The 20,575-nt window shown below is 50.3% G+C and overlaps 7 protein-coding genes across 7 annotated transcripts; 4 read left to right on the forward strand and 3 right to left on the reverse strand.

Annotated features, from left to right (window-relative positions):
• MGYG_07252 (PHD finger domain-containing protein) lies at positions 1–2,641 on the forward strand (the record flags this gene model as incomplete). Its single annotated transcript, XM_003171205.1, has 4 exons — positions 1–26; positions 161–357; positions 428–2,381; positions 2,458–2,641. 4 exons carry the CDS (start codon positions 1–3, stop codon positions 2,639–2,641), a joined length of 2,361 nt encoding a protein of 786 aa, XP_003171253.1.
• Positions 2,642–3,368: 727 nt separating this feature from the next.
• MGYG_07253 (sideroflexin-5) lies at positions 3,369–4,812 on the forward strand (the record flags this gene model as incomplete). Its single annotated transcript, XM_003171206.1, has 5 exons — positions 3,369–3,478; positions 3,673–3,806; positions 3,877–3,971; positions 4,067–4,601; positions 4,664–4,812. 5 exons carry the CDS (start codon positions 3,369–3,371, stop codon positions 4,810–4,812), a joined length of 1,023 nt encoding a protein of 340 aa, XP_003171254.1.
• Positions 4,813–6,861: 2,049 nt separating this feature from the next.
• On the forward strand, positions 6,862–9,244 carry MGYG_07254 (CMGC/CLK protein kinase; the record flags this gene model as incomplete). Its single annotated transcript, XM_003171207.1, has 6 exons — positions 6,862–7,698; positions 7,788–7,869; positions 7,964–8,311; positions 8,378–8,840; positions 8,906–8,993; positions 9,056–9,244. 6 exons carry the CDS (start codon positions 6,862–6,864, stop codon positions 9,242–9,244), a joined length of 2,007 nt encoding a protein of 668 aa, XP_003171255.1.
• Positions 9,245–10,411: 1,167 nt separating this feature from the next.
• MGYG_07255 (Mrsp1) lies at positions 10,412–10,954 on the reverse strand (the record flags this gene model as incomplete). Its single annotated transcript, XM_003171208.1, has 3 exons — positions 10,412–10,424; positions 10,496–10,783; positions 10,845–10,954. The coding sequence occupies 3 exons, from the start codon at positions 10,952–10,954 to the stop codon at positions 10,412–10,414; spliced, it is 411 nt and encodes a 136-aa protein (XP_003171256.1).
• A 1,069-nt stretch (positions 10,955–12,023) lies between these two features.
• Positions 12,024–13,762, reverse strand: MGYG_07257 (glucooligosaccharide oxidase; the record flags this gene model as incomplete). Its single annotated transcript, XM_003171209.1, has 3 exons — positions 12,024–12,500; positions 12,571–13,102; positions 13,206–13,762. The coding sequence occupies 3 exons, from the start codon at positions 13,760–13,762 to the stop codon at positions 12,024–12,026; spliced, it is 1,566 nt and encodes a 521-aa protein (XP_003171257.1).
• Positions 13,763–14,884: 1,122 nt separating this feature from the next.
• On the reverse strand, positions 14,885–17,962 carry MGYG_07258 (endoribonuclease ysh1; the record flags this gene model as incomplete). Its single annotated transcript, XM_003171210.1, has 5 exons — positions 14,885–15,414; positions 15,495–16,155; positions 16,215–17,337; positions 17,633–17,730; positions 17,813–17,962. The coding sequence occupies 5 exons, from the start codon at positions 17,960–17,962 to the stop codon at positions 14,885–14,887; spliced, it is 2,562 nt and encodes an 853-aa protein (XP_003171258.1).
• A 611-nt stretch (positions 17,963–18,573) lies between these two features.
• On the forward strand, positions 18,574–20,358 carry MGYG_07259 (hypothetical protein; the record flags this gene model as incomplete). The annotated part of the gene is made up of 2 exons (XM_003171211.1): positions 18,574–19,627; positions 19,682–20,358. 2 exons carry the CDS (start codon positions 18,574–18,576, stop codon positions 20,356–20,358), a joined length of 1,731 nt encoding a protein of 576 aa, XP_003171259.1.
• Positions 20,359–20,575: the final 217 nt, after the last annotated feature.

The raw sequence follows: 20,575 nt of genomic DNA on the forward strand, positions 1-20,575 counted from the left end.
ATGAATTGGGACTACCCTATCCACAGGTATGTCCAATATCTACTCTACCCGGAGTGACGGGGAGACTTGGAGTTCAAGGGACGGGGTGAAAGCATGTCTTGCAGGCAGATAGGCGGATTATCATTCTGACCTGGGGCTTTTTCTCTTTTCTCTTCTACAGCTTTACGGATCCTAATGTCGAGCCTCAAACGCCCACGAGAACACCCACGACCAGCTCGTTTGAGACCCCGAAGCTTGAGTCCAGCTTCTACGACCCGCGAGTGACATGGAACACCGCAGACCCTTATGCCTCCAGCCCGGAGCTGGTCAAGTTTCCTCCGCCTCGCTTTGATCTGGCGTCTCCGTCTCCCCAGCGAGGTATATCCTTTTTTCTTTTTAAACTTTTATATCCGATAGTTACCATAGCCGCATGTGCTAATTGTAATAGGCCAATTGCCGGAGGTTGATGGCGGCGACGGGCTGGCTTCCAACAGCGTGAGAAAGACAAGGCCATTGAGCACGATCTTCAGCTCCGGGCCAGACATGTCGGACGGAGTCGATGCCACCAGCCGCTCGGCTGCCTCGATGCAGACCCCACCGCCTACCAGTACTTCGAGGAGGAGGACGCTGGATGCTATGAATGTAACGACTGATGACGCTGCCACGCCCGTGCAAGATCCTAATCCAAACCGTCTCGAGACTCCCAGCCGCTTCGTCGGTCTCTCTCCAAACTTCTACGGCCTCCAGGGCACCCCTGATTTGTTCCGGGTCGCTGGTGCATCTGCTACCGACCCGTCCTTTATTCCTCGATACCAGATGCCATGGGACCAGGAGAATATCCCCCCGCCCTCAACTATGATGGATGATGTCCCTCGTCCTGCTGCTGCTACCGCTTCTGCGGCGTATACCAACAGCACTGGCCACTTCGACATCTCTACCCATGTCCCCATTCAGCAGCCAATCGAGCCATTCGATGCTGACCCGGCCAGCGAGATTGGATTAGAAACCCCAAGGTTACCCGTGACACAGTCCATTGGGAGGAGACGGGTTGGTTTGGGTGTTCCTCAGGACCTACGGTACCTCGAAGCACAGCAAGGGGCTGGTATCAACTCCTCCTTTTCAACCTCGCCCCGTGTGCCTCTGCCGCAGGACGATGACCCGTCGATGTTTCTCAGCTCCCCAGCTCGACGATTCGGTTTCTCTGATCCGTCATACTCATACTCCCCACATGGGCCTCGGGTGGAGAATCGACAGCCTTATCATTACCAGACGGAAGAGTCTGAACGGGATAGACGAGAAAGGGGCCTGTGCAAGGTGTCACGGACGAGAAGTGTTGGCCACCCACGCAGGACGGCTGCTAACGCTGCTGGTGCTGCTAGTGCTGGTGCTACTACCAACTATGAGGACCCCTATGCCTCGCTTCCCCGGCCGCCATCTGGCAGACCAGCACCAAGACGGATCACAACTCACTCGGGGGCCGTAACTCGACAGGCTTCTTTTTCATCTACAACTGCAAGTGCCCTACCTGGAAGCGGTGTGAGAAAGACTCCATCCAAGGGCCGCACTTCGCCGTTCAAGCAGATGCATTCTTTCCAACGGTCTAGCTCCCTGGCTGCGCCAATGGAGGCTCTAGTGCTCAAGGTTGGAAAGGACGGAATTGCCACGACGGAAATGAAACTAGCTGCGCACTCTCAGTCTCAGCTACCCGATGTCTCCCCTGATATCAGCATCGAGGAACTTTCCACGGAGAGTGACAGTGATATATCCGAAACTTCAGAACGTCGAATTGGAAGAGTTCAAAATCCGCCGTATCATTTCCCTGACATTACGCCTCGTCGGTCCCGCGTTGCTCGTACCCCGTCCTCGTCCCGTCCGCACTCAAAGTGCTCGTCTCGTTCATCCACGGTGGGTTCCTCGCATTCAGGGTATAACCCAGGTTGGACGGATACTTCTCGAGGCAGAGGCAAACCGCTCGATGCTTGGAATGGAAGCCGCCGTCATTCCCGAAACTACTCAATCACCGACTCGGAGACTACCCAGGGAGATGACGACGAGGAGGAAACAGACGACGCCGGTCATGCCCAACATGCACTCAAGCAGGTCCTCCAGGCACGTAAGCGTCATTCTGCCGCTGTCACTGCCGCGGCTGCTCCTGCTTCTGCAACCATAGGCTATGCATCTGCTTCTCGAGCATCTCACTCGCTGGCCATGGCCACGCTGCGATCCTCGCCTCCGCTGGTGGGATACCCTGAGTCATATGCCGGAGAGGCCATCTCTCCGACTAAGATGACTGATCCTGACGCTGCCCCTACACCCGTCGTGGAACGCCAGAGCAACCCTAGCACGGGGACGAGGTGTGTGTGTAATTCGAGGAATAACGGCGGACACCTCATGATCCAATGGTGAGACCAACTCTTTACCCGCATATCTATCTACTAGCACTGAAATGCCTGACTGACTATGGGGGGATGTTTGCAGTGAATCGTGCACCCACTGGCTTCACACGAGATGTGTTGGACTTGACCGACAGAGCCTGCCGCCCGTGTACATCTGTGTGTACTGCGTGCAGACTCCCGTCCGCCGGCATCGAGCTCCCGACCCGCGCGCCCGAGGCGGACATGTCTCTTCCCCGCTCACCCACAAATCCTACGGTTTCAAATAGCCGGGCAGACGCACACCCACCCAACCACCCTCACTAGCTCAATGGTACTCTAAATAATCTGTTACTTCTTATACTCTTGTTTTCCCTTTGTGATGCTCCCCTACCACACCACTAGCGCATGCCACCTTTATAACTCTACCTATTATACCAAGCCCACCTAGATCTTCCTTGTTCGCGTGTTACAATACCCACCCCCCGCCTTTGCATGTGCCGATACTGCATCCTTTTTCTGTACATATCCTTTTATGTCCTCGGATAGCCCAACTGACCTGTCTTTATCTTGTCTTTAAATCTCGTCTTGCGTTTTCCCTTATGTTGTATAGGTAGGTATATAAGCGCCCGGATGTAAGCGTAAACTCCGTATCATGCGGCCCACTAGTCCCGAATAAGCTACAGATAGCCGCGATCTCCAGATTAACTCGCGGCTAACTAAGCGCCGGAAGATTTAAACCTTTTCCGGGATTCTGCCGACTCTTCGGCTCTCTTTTCCTTTCACCGCCTTTCGGCTCACGTGGCCTTGTTAGCGCGGCAAAAAACAAACTTTAAAAGGTGAAGCCGTAAGTCGAAGTCGAGGAAAGCGAAGAAGAAACAACGAAGAAAGACACAAAAACATCCCGCCTCGCTTTGCGTTGTCCCTCGCTCTCGTTGTCATCTTCGTCCATCGCCGTCTGATCAGTCAACCGAATAACAACGAGATAACTTCCCTGCCCGGCCTGCAATTCTTGTGATGGCCGCTTCGACTTCGACCTCCGGTAATCGGGACCTCCCTGCATCCAAGTATGACCTAAGCACGTACTGGGGTCGGGTTAGGCAGTCCGCAGAGCTATGCGATCCAAGGTATGGTTTAATCTATGTATGGCGTCTGGCACATGCGTGTGTATATATCTCCCATATATATACATATAACCGCGCGGAGCCATCTGTCCGTCTGGGCGGTAGGGGAGCCCTGACGGTTTTCCCCTTGTTCTCACTCATTAATCCTGGTGTTGATTGAGCGTCGCTGACTGGTTTGCGCTGGAACCTGCGTGTAGGACCCTGTTCGTGTCTGCAGACGGGCTGGAGAACGCAAAGAAACTGATCGAGTCATATAAGGGTGGCCACCTGTTGTCCATGACGCCGGAGTTATGGCATGCGAAGAAAGTGGTTGACTCAACACTTCATCCTGGTGCGTTTGATTCACTCTGAGCCTGGTTGGTTTTGTACGTGACTACGGGATTTCTGACATGAGGCGATAGATACTGGCGAACCGGTCTTCTTCCCTTTTCGCATGTCATGTTTTGTCCTCTCCAATTTGATTGTGACGGCGGGCATGCTCACACCTGGGTTGGGCGTACGTCTTCCCCTCCTTGCTTCGTTGCTTCGTTTCTTTTTTTCTTTTTGTTTCTGGTTTTTAAAAAGGACGAATTGGGCCTAACGAGTCCTTAGACAACGGGAACACTTCTGTGGCAGATAGGCAACCAGTCACTCAACGTTGCTATCAACAATGCCAATGCCAACAAGTCCACTCCTCTGTCGACCTCTGCCATGGTTAAATCATACCTCATGGCCGTCTCGGCGTCGTGCTCTGTTGCCTTGGGTCTCAATGCGGTGGTTCCGCGGCTGAAGGTGGCAGCCAACACCAAGCTGATACTGGGCCGTCTTGTCCCCTTTGCTGCAGTGGCGACAGCAGGTGCCCTGAACGTCTTCTTGATGCGCGGTGAGGAGATCAGACAAGGCATTGACGTCTATCCTGCCGAGCCCAGGGAGCAGAGGACGGGCGCAGAGGCCAAGAGTGAGGGTGGTGAGATGCAGAGTCTTGGGAAGAGCAAGAAGGCAGCCACTTTGGCCGTGGGTGAGACGGCTATCAGTCGGGTGTTGAACTCGACTCCCATTATGGTTTTGCCGCCATTGATACTCGTGCGGCTGCAGCAGATGCAGTGGTTGAGAGCCCGGCCACGACTGGTTCTCCCGGTCAACTTGGGTGAGTCTCTACCTCCACCGTGTATATACACTCTGTCATGCTAACGCTTTCACTTTTGGCAGGTCTAATCTTGACGACATCCATCTTTGCATTGCCTCTGGCACTGGGAGCTTTCCCACAGCGTCAGGCCGTGCAAGCATCCTCGCTGGAGGAAGAGTTCTGGGGCCGTGGTGGAAGCACCGGCCTGGTCGAGTTCAACCGTGGCATCTAACAAACAGCACAGCTTGCTTTTGACATTTTATTTTTTGCTAGTTCTGCTATTCCCCCAGGTTTGATGATGACATCTATCGCAGAGTCTTGTTTCTTTTCAATTCTTTTCCATTCTTTCCCCTCCTTTTTTCTGACTATGTTGTCTATTTGGGTTCGCTGACTGCAGGCCCGGGCCAGTCATAGCGAGGCGTCCTAGATTGTTGTCCGTTCCGCCCCCCTTTTTTGTTCTATTTCCTGCTTTCCTTTCTTCCCACCAGGCGGGCGGGTTTGGCCCCTGTCATGCTGAGCAGACAGACATGGCGGGTGGTTTTCTGGCAAAATCTGAGATTTGATAGACAGACTTAGACTTCTATCCAGGTTGGTGGTTATGACCAGCCTCACAGGGTCAAAAATGACACGACCTTGATGTTCTATCCCTTAAAAACACTTTGACTACTTAAAGTAGCTTTCGTTTTAAAAAGAGACAATTGGGGAAGGGCAGGTATTTGCCACCAGGGTGTTCGCGTGAGATATATATGATAATATATTTTTAACAAACTATACCTACACCACATCGACGGGGTCACCGCCGGTAAAGGAGGCCGGATCCACGGTATTATACCTATCACCGTCTCTGCTCTCTGCTGGCGTAAAACTACTCCGTAAGGCGAGGGCAGCCAGGGAACGGAGCACCACCCGGTGACGCTGCCGGTCCATGTGACGGCGCAGTCCCTGCTGTCCCTGCTGCCATCTCCGCCGGTCTCCTGGCTCTCACTCCAGTCTATGACGACCGAGATCAGCCTGGCCCTGCTTACTGAGCCCTCGACCTTGCCGTGCGACGTGGAGGAAGGTGACCTGTGGCTGTGATCAGTCCGTCTTCTCTATATCTTCGTTCTGGTAGATAGAATACTAGATATTTAACTAGATAGAGAGATAGCCAGTTAGTTATCTTGCTGATACTCACCGTTTACACTCCCAGCATATCATCTCTGCCTATGGATAGTCAATAGAAAGCCCACCTCGCTGCTCTCCAGCATCGCCGTCGCCATCAAAGACGACGAAGACGACAAAACCAGGCGTTGAGGTCCCTTTTTTCTGCCGCGTTGTCCCAAAAAGGGTTGCCGCCTTTTCTCGACTTTTTCTCAACTTCGACTTCGACTTCACAAAAACAACAACATCAACGACGACGTCAACATCAAACAACATAACATCAAACAGCAGCATCAATCACATCGACGACGACGTCACCAGAGAAGCGAAGACGAGGAGGACGCGGAAGACGAGGAAGATCCTGTCTGACTGTCCGAGTGTCCCTTCATGCTCGCCCCGACGTCCTGCTCAACTGCCGCAATGACTGCTTGTGCCCGTCTCCCCCGCCTGTGAGCACCGCGAGCACCGCCTGGAGTCAAGCCCCCTTCGTCCCCTCTGTCTCCTCCTCTCCTGCTCAGGTCGCCCTTTTTCTGGCACTGCCGGCCCTGCTTTTTCCTCCTCTCGCTGCCACCGCCACCAGTACCAGCACCAGCGCCAGTACCAGCGCTCCCCTGACGACCGGCGAACCAGCGAGACAGACCAGCGAGACGCAGGGAAAAAGCTAGAGGAGGAACCAGGGAAAAGAGGCACACACACACAGAGAGAGTGTGTGAGAGAGATATATAACTAGAGAGAGAGAGAGAGAGAGAGTCACCATAATCGTCGTCCGCCTCCCTTTCAAATCTCAGGCTTTTTTCCCTCCCTGGCGTTGGTGTCGTTTCGGCCGTCGCATCGACCACCACACGCACACACACTCTTTCGCTCACCCACGCTTCACGGCTCTTCTTCTGCTTCTTTTTTTTTTTTTGCCTTCGCCTTCGAGCCGCTGCTAGAGCCTGCTCTGTCACCTTTATTTCTCACATCTTCTTTCCCTTTTCCTTTCCTACCGGGGTTTCTCTTGATCTATCGCCCTTGCAGACGTGGGCGTTCCTTTTTTTGACTCCCGTCACATCGCTCCCTTGATCTCGCCAGAAGGAGAGAGAAAAATTATACCACCCCGTTTTCCGTGACCGGCAGCTCCGGTTTTAGGGAGAACTTCGCCATGTCGACCCCTTCTACTGCTACGGCAACCCATCCATCTCACCAGCGTTACGGATACTCCCGTCATCAAGTATACCACCAGCCTAACCCCCAGCCCTTCCCCACCGCGTCAGCGGCCAGCAATGCGCTTGCAAACTCCTTCAGCTACACGTCCAGCCATCAGCCGACCACCAACGGCATCTCGCTCGCATCCACGCCCAAAACGACTGCTCCCTTGCCGCCCATGGCCTCCTACAGCACGCCCACAGTCCTGCCGACCGCCCAGAGTCGGCGGAAGCAGCCAGACTGGGGAGAGTTCTATAAGAACGGCGTCCCCAAGGAGATAATTGTCATTGACGACGACGACGATGAAGACGATGGTACAAATAACGATCCCGTGGCCATTTCTTCCTCTGCCGTCGCTTCAGCCACCAGCAGGACGGTCCCTCGCGTTGCTCCCTCTACTTCCTCTTCCAACCTGCCTGCGAGCAAGAAACGGAGGACGGACGCCAGTTCGGGCGTCGACGTCTACTACGATCGCCCTGCCTACTCTGTCTCCTCCCAAAAGTACGGCGAGGGATCGTCCGCGCCTTCAATGTCGACCGACCGCACCGCCTCCATCCACACCACCGCTCCCACCTCCCTCGGCTCTCAGGCCAGCGCTTCTACAACCAACAACGTCTACCTTGATGATGTCGCTGTCGGCCAGAAGCGGAAGCGAGTCGTGACACGTAAGGCTGCACGTGATGAATTGAAACGAAGAGAACTCGAGACCGTTGGAGATGCGTTCAGCAGTTATATTCCTCCTCCAAAGCCGCCCATCAAGGCTAAAGACGTCGTTGTCCCCGTCATCCGCGATGTATGAACCCGCTCTCTCACCCTAGCCTTGCATCATATTTGCATCGCATACCACCACGCCAAAACATTACTAATACCTTTTTTTGATAGTACAACGCGAATAAAAACCAGAAGATCGATGACGAAGATGGACACTATATCGTCAACCCAGATACCAATCTCACCGACAAATGTAAGTCTCTCCGCGTCCACGTTTTTTTCCCTTCATATTTCTCCTCTCCCCCGTCTAGTCACCCTGCCAGAACTAACCGCCGTCAACCCGCTAGACTCAATCATACGCCTTCTAGGACAGGGGACATTTGGCAAAGTCGTAGAGGCGTATGACAGACAACGAAAGACTCGCTGTGCAGTGAAGATCATCAGATCGGTCCAGAAATACCGCGATGCCTCTCGCATCGAACTTCGAGTCTTGTCGACCCTCGCATCCAACGACGAGACTAATAGGAATAGGTGCATCCATCTTCGTGACTGTTTCGATTTCAGAAACCATATCTGCATCGTCACCGACTTGCTAGGCCAGAGTGTCTTTGATTTTCTAAAAGCAAATTCCTTCGTTCCATTCCCAAGCAGTCAAATTCAAAACTTCGCCAGACAGCTCTTCACCAGCGTTGCATGTAAGCAATCTTTCTGCTACTACAACATGCCTACCGTCGGACACTACCTTACTGACTTTTCCCTAGTCTTACATGATGTGAACCTTATACATACCGACTTGAAGCCTGAAAATATTCTTCTCGTCAGCAATGCTTATCAAACATTTACATACAATCGAACCATCCCCTCTTCCTCTCACACAACCTCGAGGACTGCTCGCCAACGACGTGTCCTACTTGATAGCGAGATTCGATTAATAGACTTCGGGTCTGCGACTTTTGACGATGAATATCATTCCTCCGTGGTTTCCACTCGGCATTATCGTGCTCCTGAGATTATTCTCAACCTTGGATGGAGTTTCCCCTGCGATATCTGGAGTATAGGCTGTATCTTGGTTGAATTCTTCACCGGAGATGCCCTCTTCCAGACACACGACAACCTCGAGCACCTCGCCATGATGGAGAGCGTATGTGGTGGTAAAATCGACCCCCGACTCGTCAGACAAGTTCTACAAGGCCGTAACGGACACAGTGCCAACTCTGCAGCCAAGTATGTTGAACTCCTTTCCGTGTCATTGAGTCTCCCACCATACTAACGGTCCATAACTCTTCTAGGTACTTCAACCGCACAAAACTCGACTATCCAAATGAGGATACATCCAGAGCGTCGAGAAAATACGTAAAAGCAATGAAACAACTACATGTGCGTCTACAGCAAACCAGCTACTACCTACCGGACAGTCACACTAATAAACATTTCTACAGGAATTCATCCCTGCCACAACTTCTTTCAACAAACAATTCCTTGACTTACTTCGCCGCATCTTCGTTTATGACCCCAAAGCTCGCATTACTGCCAAAGAAGCCCTCAAGCACCCGTGGTTCAAGGATACTATCATCGACGATGGTACCGAGGCAGTCCGCATCCGCCAGGAGCAGCAGCGTGGCGGCTGAGATTCCCTTCCCATTTTTCCCACCGTTTACACCATTCCGAATAAGGCCTATCTATATCTCTCAAACATATCAGTCTTCATTTTTTATTCTTTATTACTACATTTTTCCCTTTCATTCCTCGGAGCATTTGCCCATATAATTCTCGTGTCGGCTGATACCATATATTCATCTCTCTAAACGCCAGACACTTACTCCCCTCTTCTTCCCTTCGCTCTTTTCTGGAAGCTGACTGCCTCGATGAACTGTTACATCACATAATGGACAGTTACATGTCAGCAGTTTTCCCCTTCCACCTATCTTTAACCTTTTATCTTCTTGTTTATTACTTTTATGTCACCCTAGACACTATTTTTGACCTTCCCCCCCTTTTTTTTACTGCTCTGCCGTCCCCTTTTGTTTGCTGTTGTTTTGTTGATTTTGCGTCAATTTTCTTGATGATTCGGCGATGTTGTTTGATGTTCTCACACCCGCGCCACAGCTCTCTGCTTTTTTCTTTTCATGATCCGGGAAATGTGACCGCTCTCCATTTGGCGTTTTAATAGCTAGGTTGATGGATGGTTTGGGAGACGGGAGAGAGATATGAGGGCCGCGGTGGAGGGCCCGGCCCCCTTGTATGAGGTGGGATTAATGAAGATGAATTTATTGTCATATTCTCATATCTGTCGTCTTTTTTGACTAAAAGAATATATCTGATTACATCCATGGTGATGGGTGCTTTATATTTAATACTGCTGTCATCAATTACTGCGATATTCTTCTTTATTCTACAATAACCTCAATCATTGGTCGGTCTACTATGGTAGCGTAACTTAGGTGCAACGCTGAGACCGTTTGATGTAATATATGGCAGCATTCAATTATAGTAGGGGATTGCAAAAGAGCTATCAGTATGCCTACCTGGTTTTGCATACTGTAAGGGCTGGCTGAACCAAATATATTTTGAGCTTACTGTATCATCTACATCATGGTATGATGTGGTGATGGCCATCAAAGAAGAATCCAAAAACATGATGTGCACATCGGTAAATTGAATTTAGCAGCTGAAAAGACCGAGAAGAACTAAAGTTATATGTAAACCTTTACATCCGCCAGGGAGCTCAGGAAACCATTCACAGTTGATCCAACTATGCCGTTGTATTCCTCCTTCTCAAGTCACCCTAAGACTTCTTAAGAGAAATGCCTAGTTATAAATTAGTTATCGGAAAGTGACGCACATTGTCCACGGAGGAATGATCAGAATACAAGACATACCAGGAGACGGGGAAAACTCCAGGGGCCGCATTGTTGGTCAAGGCTTTCCACGGGCCAAGGGCTAAGTCAACGTCTCCAGGTCCGCAGGTTGGGCAGGTATCAGCCACGGTGACGGTGACGGACTTTCCGGTGTTGGTGTTCTTAGCAAAAATACGTCTACCACAGTAAGGGCTGTTGGGGCCTTTCATGTAGTGTGGGCCTAGAGCAACAATGTAGTCTCCATCTCCGTGCACGGCGCCACAGGAACCTGCTGCTCCATACTGATAGTATATGGTTCCCCTCCCGGACCTTACAGTATTTCGGCGTTAGATGATATGTAATTGAAGGTAAAACTCCGAGGTCCACTCACAGATCGCCGGTAGTGGCAGTTGCAGTAACACCGATGTCTTCCACAGGGAGAGCGGAGACGATGCCACAGGCAACAAGGAGGGAGAGAGCATAGAGCATCTTGATGGCCATGATGATGGAGCTGGTGAAATCTATGGATTATCAGGGAAGGTAGCTGGTATTGGTGATAGTCGAGCTGGTGATTCTGGATGCTTTAAGATCATGGTACGCCTGTGGAATCCATTGTCTCTTTTATATTTCAGTCTATCCCATGTAATCGCGAGATTCATCATAACCCCATCATGCTAGACCATATCTTGCCGAAATATCCTCCCCCGGAAGCCAACTGCACCCGGCCGGCTTTTGTGTGGTCGAGGTCAAAATGTCGGAATACCAAAGATCGTCTTTGGGTCCATGACACCCATCACGAAGCCCACATGGTGAACAATTCATGCCACATGCAGGCAAGTAAGTGAGATGAGATGAAGTGCGACTGACAAGAGAGTTCAAGACGGAGATGTAAGGAGATATCGTTTGCTCGGTCTATACCTAGGGACGGATGCCACAGAGAGATCGGGTATAGGCCACGAATCCACGTTTTGTGATTGTGATGTGAGGTGGAATATCTTGGTCTGATCACCAATGAATTGTTTGCATGTGCTGTTGGAATTGGGTTCATACGATAAGCCTTTGTCCATTTTCGCTGCACAGCAGAGAACAGGTTCAAGAACCAATTTCTTGATTTGCTTCCGAGTTGTACTTGTTCGTGGCTCGCGCGACTGTGCCCTGCAAAACTTTTCTGGAGCATTATAATGGATTACTTTCTGTGAATGAGAGAAAACAAGAGGTGTTAACAGCGGGTATATAGTTCAATGGACATTGTGAAGAGCCTGTCACAATTGATATGTGGGTGTATATATATGTATATGGGGCCTGTATACCCATCGGCTTCTCACAGGGCTTCATGGTAAGCAATGGGTACTTATCCAACAATTAGGGAGAACCCTCAGGTTGGAATTGTATTACCGCCCACCCGCTGCAAGGTATCACATATCTTGATGTACAATGTACATACTAGTTGTTGGAAGGCCATGCATTGTTGTGCTTTCCCGTTAGAATTTCTTTTCGGCCTGGAATTGTAGGTTATTGATTGCGATAGCCGAAACCCCTCGACCCTAGTCCCGGCCGGCGGAGCCAGGGCCTAGGTCGACGGAGAGATACCCTGGGGATTCCAAAACACATTGCCAGGGTCAAGTCGCGCTTTGATTTTCCGTAGTCGAGGTAAATTATCTCCCCAATATAGCTTTTGTGCCGTGTTGCTGTCCAGTTGGGTGTCTATGGAATTGGCATACATGCCCCAATATCCATCACCCATGGACTGTGTAACGCTGTCCATGATTTGCTTAAGCACTGCAAAACTCTCGCGGGGTAATTCACCATTCTCTCCAAAGTCATTGAGTTGCCAGAGGAGGAACTTGTCACGGTGCACATACGATGTAGCGGCTATATCAGTCTGGGAGACCGCGGACTTTGGGCCACCGTACAACTCAAAAAGTATGTCCCATGAATGACGTGCATTAGTGTCGTTAATGTTGGTAAAGAGGGTCGACACTAACACGCCAATTTGCTCGTTAGTTAGTGGGGGAGTTGTGAGGCTGCTCGTGTAAGTAGTTGTGTGCTATAAATGCGTTAATACTACGATGCCTCTCTGCTAAAAGTAGGATTCATTGTATTATCAACAAACATACCATATTGTATGGTTGCGGGCGGACCAATGGTTCACCATCTGCGAAGTACCTTAGTCCATCTAGCCAGTTGACAGATTTAACATCGGACAGTTTCGTTTTAAGATGGACCAAGAGAGGCTGTAATGCTTGGACAAGTTCGTGTTCATCGCCGAAGTACAACCCGCGAATAGCTTGACTAGATGCGGTGACAGCAAAAGCAAGGTTGAGGTCTTTCCGAGCCATCAACGAGAGATCCTGCACTGCTTTTAGGGATTCTATCACGCTTTTTTCGCTCCAGGGTAGGTTGATGGTGAATACAGTGACACTCTCTGGTGACTCGAATGTATCAAACTCGAATTCGGTGACAATGCCAAAGGATGACCCAGCACCCCGTATCGCCCAGAAGAGGTCCATATTGTCGGTCGCAGAGCAATGGACGATAGACCCGTCAGATAGAATCACCTTGGCGCTTTTCAACCAGTCCAGGGTAAGACCATGGGTACGTGAAGCCCTGCCATATCCGCCGTGCAAGACGTGGCCCGCGATACCAACTCTGCCACCGTTAGCTATTAATTCCAAATTGTTTTGCGGTTGTTTCCTCTATTCATATTTTCTTAGGAATTGTTTTCCAGCTGGAAATGAAAACGTATACATACCCAGGGCAGGTTCCATGTGGGATTGCTCTTCTGCCTTGGTCAAACAACTCCACAGAGACATGTCCCAGCCGCGCTCCAGGCTCGATGATAGCAGTGTGGTTATCATGAAGAGTTACCTGGTCCATCTGCTCGAAGTCGATAACCAGATGGCCATTTTCACCTCCAAGACCGTACGATCCAGAGCTGTGACCGCCACCTTTGGCACTGATGCGCAACTGGTGGTTTATCCCGCACAACACGGCAGCCTGGGTCTGGTCAATGGTCTGCGGAATTGCAACGGCTGCCGGCGTATATCTCAAGCGTAGGTTCCAGGGCGATATTATTCGATCCCAGTCCTTCGAACCGTCCACTACGTGTGAAACTCCTGCATCCGACAGGCATAATGATAACGAGCGCGTGTCTCTTTTGGCGAGAAATATGATAACACCAGCCGCTAGAACAACCCACAAGATAAACCCAATGGGCCTCCATAGGCTGTTACAACGTGTGGAATGATTCCTGCGGGGCCGTGAGTGGACAGCGAGCAGTGGTGTGCGCTGATTGCTCTTGAGCGGCATATCGGGATAAAAAGGGCATAAGCAGCAGACGAACGCTCTCGTGGAAGAAAGAAAGCAAAGATATCTCACTTAATGTGGAATTATTGATCTCAGTCTAGAACGGGGCTAATGCTCTCTTTGGAGTACTCGCATCTCGTACTCTTTGTCAAGTTGTTGGAAATAAAATATTGCCAGACATGACAGCCCTTGCTGCAAAAAATTTCATCACGACCCAAAAATGAGCAGATCAGCAGGAAGCTAGGGGCCTAAGAATCAGTTGTAGCCAACCAGTCCTAGCTCCGGGGCTGGTTGTGATTGCATCCGCCAGCCACTCTTGAGGTGTCACAGCCTATCGGGTATCTTCTCCCTGTAGATGATTGCCTAGGCTCGCCTTGCACATAACTGCTCCATACGACCATGGGATCGAAGTATTGATGCAATGTAGGCTTAACCACAAGCAGAACTGGCCCTAAGGAGTAAACATTACGTTAGAATAGAGAGAGCAGTCATTTCAATATTCAAATACACTGGTTGCGTATTGATTTTGTCTGGAAGAAACGCGAGGAGTTGCTACTTTGAGCCAGCCAATCAGAGAGGTCGGAAGAGCGGAGCGGGATAATCTTTTTTCTCGTATCACGTGAACACAGAATCAAAGCTAATTTGTAATTCAAGAGAACTTTAAACTTTAAATTAACGTTATTTATACTCGACAGTGGGAGACTGAGTCTAAAGGGGGTAAACAAAGCGATTAAGAGGCTGGTAGATAGGGCATATGGATATAGATGGGTATTGTTTGACGTAAATCTGTACATGGACCCGTTTTCTAATTTCTTCGGAGTTGCGTATTGATCTTTGCACGTAGATTACGGAGTACTTAAGTATAGTTATTTACCCGTTGAAGTGTGCTGAACCTCCCGTTCTCAAATATATGTAGTCACTGTTGGGTGGCATAGGAAGCTCGAGAACGGTGGTCTGACGAGCACGGTAATGTTTTCAAGGAGGCCATAAGTATTATGTTATTAATACAGCGGAGCTTGGTTATCTCCATCCGAAACTCCGAAAGCTCCCATGTTCTGTAGCAAGAATGGAAGAAGCGCGAATCTGGGTCACCAGCTTAAGAGGGAATCGAGGAAAATGCGAATGCTAAACAACCTGTTCAACCTTGATCGTATTCGACCCGTTAGGAATGACTTTGGCTGGCATTGAGCTACCGGCTTTAGTATTCCACATGTCGGCAACGGTTTCAACCGCCCTCTCAACCACAACCCTAACACGGTCCCTTAACACCGGATAGGAGCACTCGACTTCGAGTGTTTCAAGCCAGACGCGAGCAGTGTGGTTGTCAACCTTGATTTCAACCCCCGGCACAGGTATGCCGAGAGAATGTAAACGCGCCAGCTCTAGTTCTTCCATTTCTTGGAGTTCCTCTTCGTCTTCGGGTTCATCGCTTTCAGGTGTGTCGGCCTTGCTTGGATCCTCGACGGTAGAAGGAGATCTATCTTTCTGGCTTCCACGGCGCCTCAGTTTGGGGCGCTCGATTGGAGCTATCTCCGACCCGAACTGTGCTTCAAGAATCATACAGAGACGCACAAAACGCTCGTTGGGAGTCAGCTGAGAATGAGGGTTGTCCGGGAGCGGCGCATGGCTATGGCAATGTTTATTTTTGCTTGAGCCTGTCATCATCAAGTCAATCATCACTATCGCTTCAGACTAACGAAAAAAATGGAGTAAAAAAAGATTACTCAATACTCACGTTTAACTGCTGCCGGGCTACTTTCAACTGTGAGCAACACTGCCATCACAGCATCGGCAACTCCATCATTCATCATGTTACCTTCCCACTCCACCTCAACCTCGCGCCGTTGTGGGTCGTACTTCACGAAGACGCAGCCCATTATCAGGTATGTGGTTAGTACTCGGGAGGGTATCTCCTCGTCTGCTTCTTCTTCCTTTTTTGCGACCGAGTTGTTCGGTTCGCTTGAATCACCATTGGAACCCTTCACAGACTCACTTGAAGGTGGGTCAATCTCTTCGATCAGACCGAAGGTGCTCTCGAGCGCCCAACGTATAAGATCAATACTTGCTGTGCTGAGGGTAATATACTGTTTGCAGGTGACCGTGGTGGTGGTGAGTCCAGCATACTCTCTAAGGTCGTCAGAGGCCATCATCGATAATTTGAAGCCATTCTGGACTAAAACGCCGTCCATTAGCCGAGAATCATCCTGTCCCACCGGCGGCGAAGTCTCGGCAAGCCGACCGACGACTCTAGCAACTTTGTCAACCATGAATGGTATGCGAACCTCATCACAGTTAGCAGGAGTATAGACTTTGACTTTCACTTCTTTGTCCACATTCAAGCTCAACAGCTTTGATTTCAGCCTCATCATTTGGTGTTTCTCCCCATGGACAAGGATCTAGAGTCGTGTGTTAGCTTCAGGGGCTGAACATGAACAATGGGTGAGCGTTGACCTACTACAACGGGGGCTGCAACAGATTCGATGAATTCCCTATTCTCGACGCCGTCAACGTGAGCCGCAAAACTGATCTCATCGACCGTACATCTTCGCTGAATCATGATCTTCTGATCGTCGCTAGGGCCTGCAGCGTTCTTAGCGCTCATAACTGCTGGTATTTGCTCGGGCTCATTGATTATCTGTTTCCCCATGGTACCCTCAACACTGTAACCGGTCATGATGACGCCATTACGTTCGTTCGGCGCCCATCGCTCTAGAAGCTCTCTGCTAGTTCCAGTCTGGAGCATACCAGGAGATGCAAGCATTACACATCCTCCAACGTCTTCAAAGCGGTCCAGGTTCCTTAGACTTCGAACAAAACGGAAGTCCCAAGGGCCGGCGGTGACACTCTTGTCTCCTCTGGCCTCAGCCTCGGCCATGCGTTGGCGGAACAGACGCTTTATGTTCTCATTCATAGCTCCGATGTATGTTTGGTACACAACCATACATCGACGAGCCATGTTTCCAATATAGTAAATGGGAACTTTCTGTAGTTCCGGGTGCCGGCTCCAGTATTCATCCAGAATCAAGAGCAGTTCCTGTGCTCGTCCGAGTGCAAAGACAGGCATGAGAACCCTCCCTCCTCGGTTTATAACACTGGTCACTGATTTCATAAGGGCGGCTTCTCGTTCCAGTCGAGGCGGATTGGATGATATACCAAAAGTAGACTCTGTGATCATGACATCTATTTTCACGCTTTTGGGGACTTCAGCAGAAATTAAATGACGGTCTTCTTCTCTAGAGTAGTCGCCAGTAAACAAAATATTTAGTCCGGCGATGGATATGAGAAACATGGCAGCGCCGAGCACATGACCAGCCGGGAATGGAGTAATTCGGATACTGTTAATGGTGTGGGTTGTGTTAAAATCAATCGTTTCGATAATGGGGAGGGTTGAAAGATGATCATGTTCGTTGTAGAGACTTGTCCGTTGATCAGAGGAAGAGGATGTATTGCTGACTCGGACATTGTCCTGGATCAACCACTTGTAGATAGCCTTTGTGGCATGGGTCATGAAGACCCTACCCTTGAAGTTCGTTTTGCTAAGGACATAGGGTAGCGATCCCGAGTGGTCCAGATGAAAACTGTCATCAATTAGCTATCCGATTTTGTTTTAGGTCTGTGAAAGCATTGTGTAGGGGGCCTGAGATTAACAAGTTGTAGAAGACGAATACATTGGGATACGAGGGCAGACACCATATTGTTGTGACTATTAAAAACTTGAATTGCATTGAATATCTCATAGTACATGTTTGAGCATGGTGGAAAAGGCAGCGTAAAAGAAGTATGTATATATCTGTATGTATATCCATCTGCGCAAGACTGACAAGGGAGATCATTGCGGTCACAGCCTTGAAATGGAAGGGAGTTAGGACGTACTGGCTTATTAGGAGGATGTCGACGGTACTGAGGTCGAAGTCATCGAAGAAAGGGAGTGCCGCAAATCCATCTTTTGCTGGGTGCATTCCAGCATCAAGCTGTCAAAACCATAATAACTTAGATTAGCTTAGGCTCAAAGATGACGAAGGACCCTCAAGGGCTAGGGTTAAAAAGACGAACCATGACTGTCTTCCCCTTGTACTGTATAATATGACAGGACCGTCCGACCTCATTGCCGCCCCCCAGACAGTGGAACAGAAGCTCATCAGATGGATCTATTTGCTGCTCGTCCGCGCTCGCTGAGAACGAACCCTTTCGCTTCGTAGCCATCTTCGCGGCCGGTCTTTTATCTCTGCATCAGCCTCTAGCCAGCCTGCAGCGTACCCAGGTAACCTCTAAGATCTTCCTCAGGCCCGTCTATCCCTTCCTGCGCGTTCTTGTTGATGCTGCAGTTTGATATCAACCTATCGTCTCCTTCGCCCTTTTTTATTTTTTTCCTTTGACGTCGTAACAAGGTTGCCCTGCTTAGTCATATAAAGCTAACATAATCTCTTATTAATGATAATTATTCACGTGACTACTCTTTTTGTCCTTCAAAGGGAAGAAAAAACGCGACTTAAAGTGACATAAAAAAAGAGAGAGCAAAGACGACAAGCAAGAGGGCGACGACGAAGACACGAAGGGACAGCGAGTTGAGCGATAGCGCGCGCCCCGATATATGCTACTGCGCTTCCGTTTGCCCTACAGATGGTTGGCTTGTCCTGCGTGAGATGAAAGCTGGCTCCGGGGGGAGACGCAAATCCTCACCCATCCTCCGTTTTGCGCTGCATTCACCCGGGCCCTTGACTTATTCACCAGCAGCGAGCTGCAACAAAGAGACAGGAGGATAATAATAGCACGGAGAAGCCGTTCTCTTGAAGCCTTCTGGCTTTTCTGTCACGATGGCGCAGACCCAGTCTCACCAGCTGCCTCCTCGCACCTTTTCTCCCCCTGCCTCCAGTCCCTCTCCTGGTACCCAGCAAGCTTCGGTGCCAGGTAGCAACGCACCCCCTCCGCCCAAAAGACAGCGTCTCTCGCCTCTTCCGCAGTCAACACAGCCATACAACTCTCCTCACTTTGCGCCAGTGCAGCTGTCTGCGAACGGGAACGCTGTTCCAGTGAATGGCATGGCAAAACAAGTCCCAAATGCGCCCCCGCCACCAGGCTTGATGGGGCCCCCTTCACGACCGGTGGAAAAGGCGACAGACACCGCCGAGCTTACAGATGTGCTCGCATCGTCCGGTATAGATGTGAAGGAAGAGGAAGCGTTTTTGACTAGTGGATATGCAAAACCAGTAGCAGCTCAAACCCAGCAAACGCACCCCCAGTCTATCCCACACCCGCCGCGCCAGCAAGCAAGCTTCTCAAACTCGTTCAATTCACTACCACCTATCGGGCCCATCACACCCTCAACCAGCTTTTCTGAACAGCCGCCCAAGCAACCCGGCTTTCAACCCACAGGCTACCTTCATCAGGCACCAGCTGCCCCTGCTCCGCCTATTAAATCACCGGAAGAGATAGCCCGGGATGAACAACTACGGCAAGATACCACTGCTAGCAGAAGGGAACAGTATCATCTCCAATCTGCTTTTCTACATACGGCTGTTATGGAGAAAAAGCTTGAGAAACGGGCCCAGGAACACGGAGTCAGGATGCCCATGAGTGGCGTGTTCAAACCCCTTCCGGGGCGTCCTACAGGGCCTGTTGAGGTCACTGGTCCAGACGGCTCCTCTGTCATCAGAAGAGACAAGACTATTCTTAACCCTGAATCAGCTCTAGGCGATATTATATCACTGCTATCATTAGCCTCAGAGGAGAGGCTTCGGTCCGTCATCGATCACTCCGTGACTCTCTCGAGAAATCGGCGAGTCAATTCCCACGGTGCCGTACCTCCTGAGTGGGCCGATCTAGCTTTAACACAAGAGTCGACAGTCGATGATAGTACTCCTGCAACAAGTAAGTCTCACTCCAGCCTCTGTGCTGCGTCGATTGTTGATACTAATTTCGAAGAACCTGATCAAGCTCCCACAGCCGAAGCGACGGTTGACAACACCACTCCAACGGCTAAGAAGGCTACACCTAGCACGTTGACATTGAAAAGCCGTCGGCTGATCGGCAGAGACGAATCGCATGAAGAACGTCGGGCCGCCAAACGTGCAAAACGCAACTCAGATGCCATCCTCGGCACTGATGGCCGATTACCGACTCCTGGTGCATCCACACCCAACGGCCTCGATCGTGCTCAGGACATCGATAAGAAAATATCCAAGAAGGATATCAAGAAGGTCGATGTTAAGGCTACGGGTGCGGTACAACACCAGCACGCGATTGAAACTGCCCGTATGCAGACAACCAGTCTCTCTTCACGGTTCGGCAAGAAAGGAGGCTACAGCTGGCTTAAATCTTCACAGCCGGCGGTCAGTAGAAGCGGCTTTTCAACACCCTCTCGACTCAGCACAGCAGCAGCCGCTGGATCAGCCGCAGGAGTCAACGGAAAGCCGGGCTCTAACGCAGCCAATATAAAAGCTATCCGCAAGCAATTCGGCGATTGGCGGGAGGACAAGGAGAATGGAGCTGGCATCCAAATCCGAGACCTACTCTTTACGTTAGAAGTGGACGGTAGAGGCATAAAACATCTACAAAAGGCTTATTCTAAGGACGCAAAGGAAGATTTTGCAGTCTCCTAAGCCGGGGATCCTCACACAAGACATACCTTGATACACAAAGATTTATGTGACGGGGCCAATCAAGTCATCGCCCCTACTGTTGAGGAGTCTTTCCTTCGTGGGAGGCTTCTTCCTGACGGTCGCCATCGTACCGCTCACCGTATACCAGTTGATCATGCTTTTTTCATTTCGCTATGCAGGACTCAGGCTTACCCAAATCTTACGACCTTTAATTTTG

Source organism: Nannizzia gypsea, genomic scaffold (genome assembly GCF_000150975.2).
Source record: "Nannizzia gypsea CBS 118893 supercont1.6 genomic scaffold, whole genome shotgun sequence".
NCBI lineage: Eukaryota > Fungi > Ascomycota > Eurotiomycetes > Onygenales > Arthrodermataceae > Nannizzia > Nannizzia gypsea.